We start from the raw sequence: 3,056 nt of genomic DNA, 5'->3' as shown, positions 1-3,056 counted from the left end.
TTTGGCGGGTCCGGGCTGGGGATTCGAACCCGCCACCTTAGGTGTACGTGGCTGGCGCCTTAGCCGGTTGAGCTATAGGCGCCGAGCCCAAAGACATTCTTATAAGGCAGAACATTCTGGGCTGTAGTGATGACTTCACAGGCACTGAGGGCAGAGGCTGGGCCCTTCACTGGGCAAAGTGGGTCCTTAACTCTATAGTAGGTTAGCCAGGGGCCACTGGCTCTTTCTGGGGCCTGTCCCAGCCTTTGTGCTGATCCTGGGGCTCCACTTAGGAACCTTCTGTGAGAGTTTCTTCATGTTTATTTAGAAGCTACTAAAATGGACCCAACTCACATCTATTGCAGGATCCTCTACACTGCCCACAAACCTCTTCTCTTATCAGGGATATTCTGCCTCACAAGCCCAATTGGGTCCTTCAGGTTCTCCCAAGGGCCCAGCTGTGTGACAGCTGACACACCAAGTGGCTTGCCCCTCCTTCAGATCCACCTTGTTCCCCCGAGAGCCATTCTAGACACACATACGTCATTGAGAGGACATGAGCAGGGTCTGGGGAGTGACGTCAGATCTGAGGTCTGCAGCAGCAGAGCTGTCACTGCAGGGGAGGAAGTTCCCGAGGGAGATGCAACATGGGGCCAGGAGTGGCTGTTTTCAGTCACATTGGACTGGCCATGCTTTTTAGGGCCAGGTGGAGATACTGGACAAGGCTATTCACTCGGTGCAGAGCTTCCTGGGCTGTTGGAGCAATAAGCTGTCACCTAGAGGGGCAGGCAGCCATGGTGACAGCCCTTCCCAGTGGGTGTTTGGGGGCTGCACAGGAGCTAGGAGGGAGCCCAGGAGGTACAGCAGCCAGCATCAAGAGGCTGGGCACAGGGGCTTTACTGCAGGGCCTTCAGCACAGCTGCCCTCATAGAGTTGGAGTGAAGCCAGATGCAAGTGGACAGAGGAAGGGACAAGTGAATAGAAGAGGTTTCTGAGGGCCGGGCAGTGAGTGTTTGGGGGAGGCGAGAGGTACTGGGGTGATGGGAGGAAAAGACGCCCCTGCAGACTTGAACACACACACAAGGTCTGTTGTCAGGAGCTAGAACAGCCTCCTTGAAGCCAAGGGCCCAAGAAGACAGGTGCAGATACAGGTGCAAGTGTAGGTGAGGGGTGCAGGCCCAGGTGTGCACTTAGCGGTGGGTATGGGTGTGGGCCTAGTGGGTGGGCAGGAGTGCAGTTCTGCCTGCACTGGTCTGGGATGGTGGTCTGTGTCAGTGGTCTCTTTCTGACCTGTCCGTGTTTCTGGCAGGTGAAGCGGGCTGTGGTGCAGGTGATCAGTGCCATGGCGCACCACGGCTACCTGGAGCAGCCCGGAGGTGAGGTGATGGTCGAGTACTTGGTGCAACAGTGCGCACTACCTCCTGAGCAGGAGGTAAGGGCTACACCCCACCTGGTTCTGGGCAACATCGCCCTGGCTCCTGTCAGGCCTATGTCATAGGAGCTGCTGGCCTGGCACAGGTCAACACGTGACCTAGGTCTGCACATTGAGGCTGCCTATGGCCTCTGAGAGGGTCTCTGCACCACACACAGTTGCTCTGCAGCTCCCATACTTTAGCACACAGAGGCAGAGGATAGAGACTTGGCTTGCTTTGGGAATTTTTAATTTTAAAAGCTTCTAAACAAATGCCAATTTCTTATTGAAGGAGAGTGAGGTAGAATAGAGCAAGAATAAGCCATAAGAAGCAGGAGCAGGTGCCCCTCTGGCCCTGGGCCTGGCTTCCTTTAGTCAGTGGAGCCCACCTGTCTGCAGAGACAGCTCAGAACAGAGATGTGGCTCCATGTACTCCTGTGCCGCCACTGTGCTGCCCGTCACTGTGCTGCCAAGTGGCACGTCTGCATTTGTCTTGCTGCAGTGGAATGCGGGAGGCTGGGTGGGTGTGCTGTGACTCTGCCGTTCCCAGGAGTGCAGGCCCTTGGCCAGGAGGCTGTGGCTGCCCCTGCCATATCCTCAGGAGGTCCACTTACCAGTGATGTCTTCAGGGCAGCATCGTGTGTTATTAGAAATGGAGAGAGCCAGGACCCCTCTTCTAGACTATTGATACTAAACGTTTTAGATTTAAAGATTTATTTTAATATTAGAATTGAAAGCAGAGTCTCAAAGAGATATTGGTACACCCATGTTCATAGCAACATTATATTCAAGTTAGCCCCAAGTCAAGCATCACAAATGTCCATGGAGTAATTAGTGGGAACACAAAATGTGGTATGTGCTATTCATCCTTGAAACGGATAGGCATTCTGACACATGCTTCAGCATGGCAAGTGTGGAGGGCACTGTGGTGAGGAAGGTAAGCCGGTCACAAAAAGACAAATACTGTGAGACCCCACTATGTGAAGTACCTGAAGTGGTGAAATTCAAAGAGAGAGAAGGTAGACAGGGCTGGGAGAGGAGGGAATCATGAGCTTGTGTTTAATGGGGATAGAGTTTCTGTTTGGGAACATGGAAAAGTTCTGGAGACAGGCGATGGTGACAGTTGCACAGAGTGTGAATGTGGTCAGTGCCACCAGACTATACACTTTTAAATGGCTAAAGTGGGCCAGGCCTTTTACTTTACTTTGGGAGGCTGAAACGGGTGGATTGCCTGAGGTTATCTCAAGACCAGCCTAAGCAAGAGTGAGACCCCGTCTCTTAAAAATAAATAGCCGGGTGTTGTGACAGGCACCTGTAGTCTCAGCTACTTGGGAGGCTGAGGCAAGAGAATCACTTAAGCCCAGAGTTTGAAGTTGCTATGAGCTATGACACACGGCACTCTACCAAGGGCAACGAAGTCACACTCTGTCTATGAATAAATAAATAAATAAAATGGCTAAAGTGGTAAATTATATGTGTATTTTGTCACAATTAAGAAATTTAAAAAGCCAAGTCCCTAGAGGCAGCCCAGGGTCGCCCTTTCCTGCTCCATCTGCCCTTTCACGTAAGGCCAGCTCCACCCTGCCAAGATCACTTGTAGCTTCACAGTAAATTTTGAAATTGGGAAGTGTAAGTCCTCTGACTTTATCCTTTTTTTTTTTTTTTT

At 51.7% G+C, this 3,056-nt stretch overlaps 1 protein-coding gene across 9 annotated transcripts in view; it reads left to right on the top strand.

Moving 5' to 3' along the window:
* Nucleotides 1–3,056, top strand: part of MROH1 (maestro heat like repeat family member 1) — a 70,035-nt gene that overhangs the window by 39,063 nt on the left and 27,916 nt on the right. For all 9 annotated transcript variants that reach the window (XM_012813090.2, XM_023508367.1, XM_023508368.1 and 6 more), the window contains one exon: nt 1,289–1,411. In XM_012813090.2, coding sequence (XP_012668544.1) covers nt 1,289–1,411 — 123 coding nt within the window. The remainder of the gene's footprint in view (nt 1–1,288; nt 1,412–3,056) is intronic.

This window comes from Otolemur garnettii, unplaced genomic scaffold (genome assembly GCF_000181295.1).
Source record: "Otolemur garnettii isolate 467f Iridium unplaced genomic scaffold, OtoGar3 scaffold00245, whole genome shotgun sequence".
Lineage (NCBI taxonomy): Eukaryota > Metazoa > Chordata > Mammalia > Primates > Galagidae > Otolemur > Otolemur garnettii.
The sequence above is the reverse complement of the archived record's forward strand: the minus strand, read 5'-3'. Positions and strand labels throughout refer to the sequence as shown.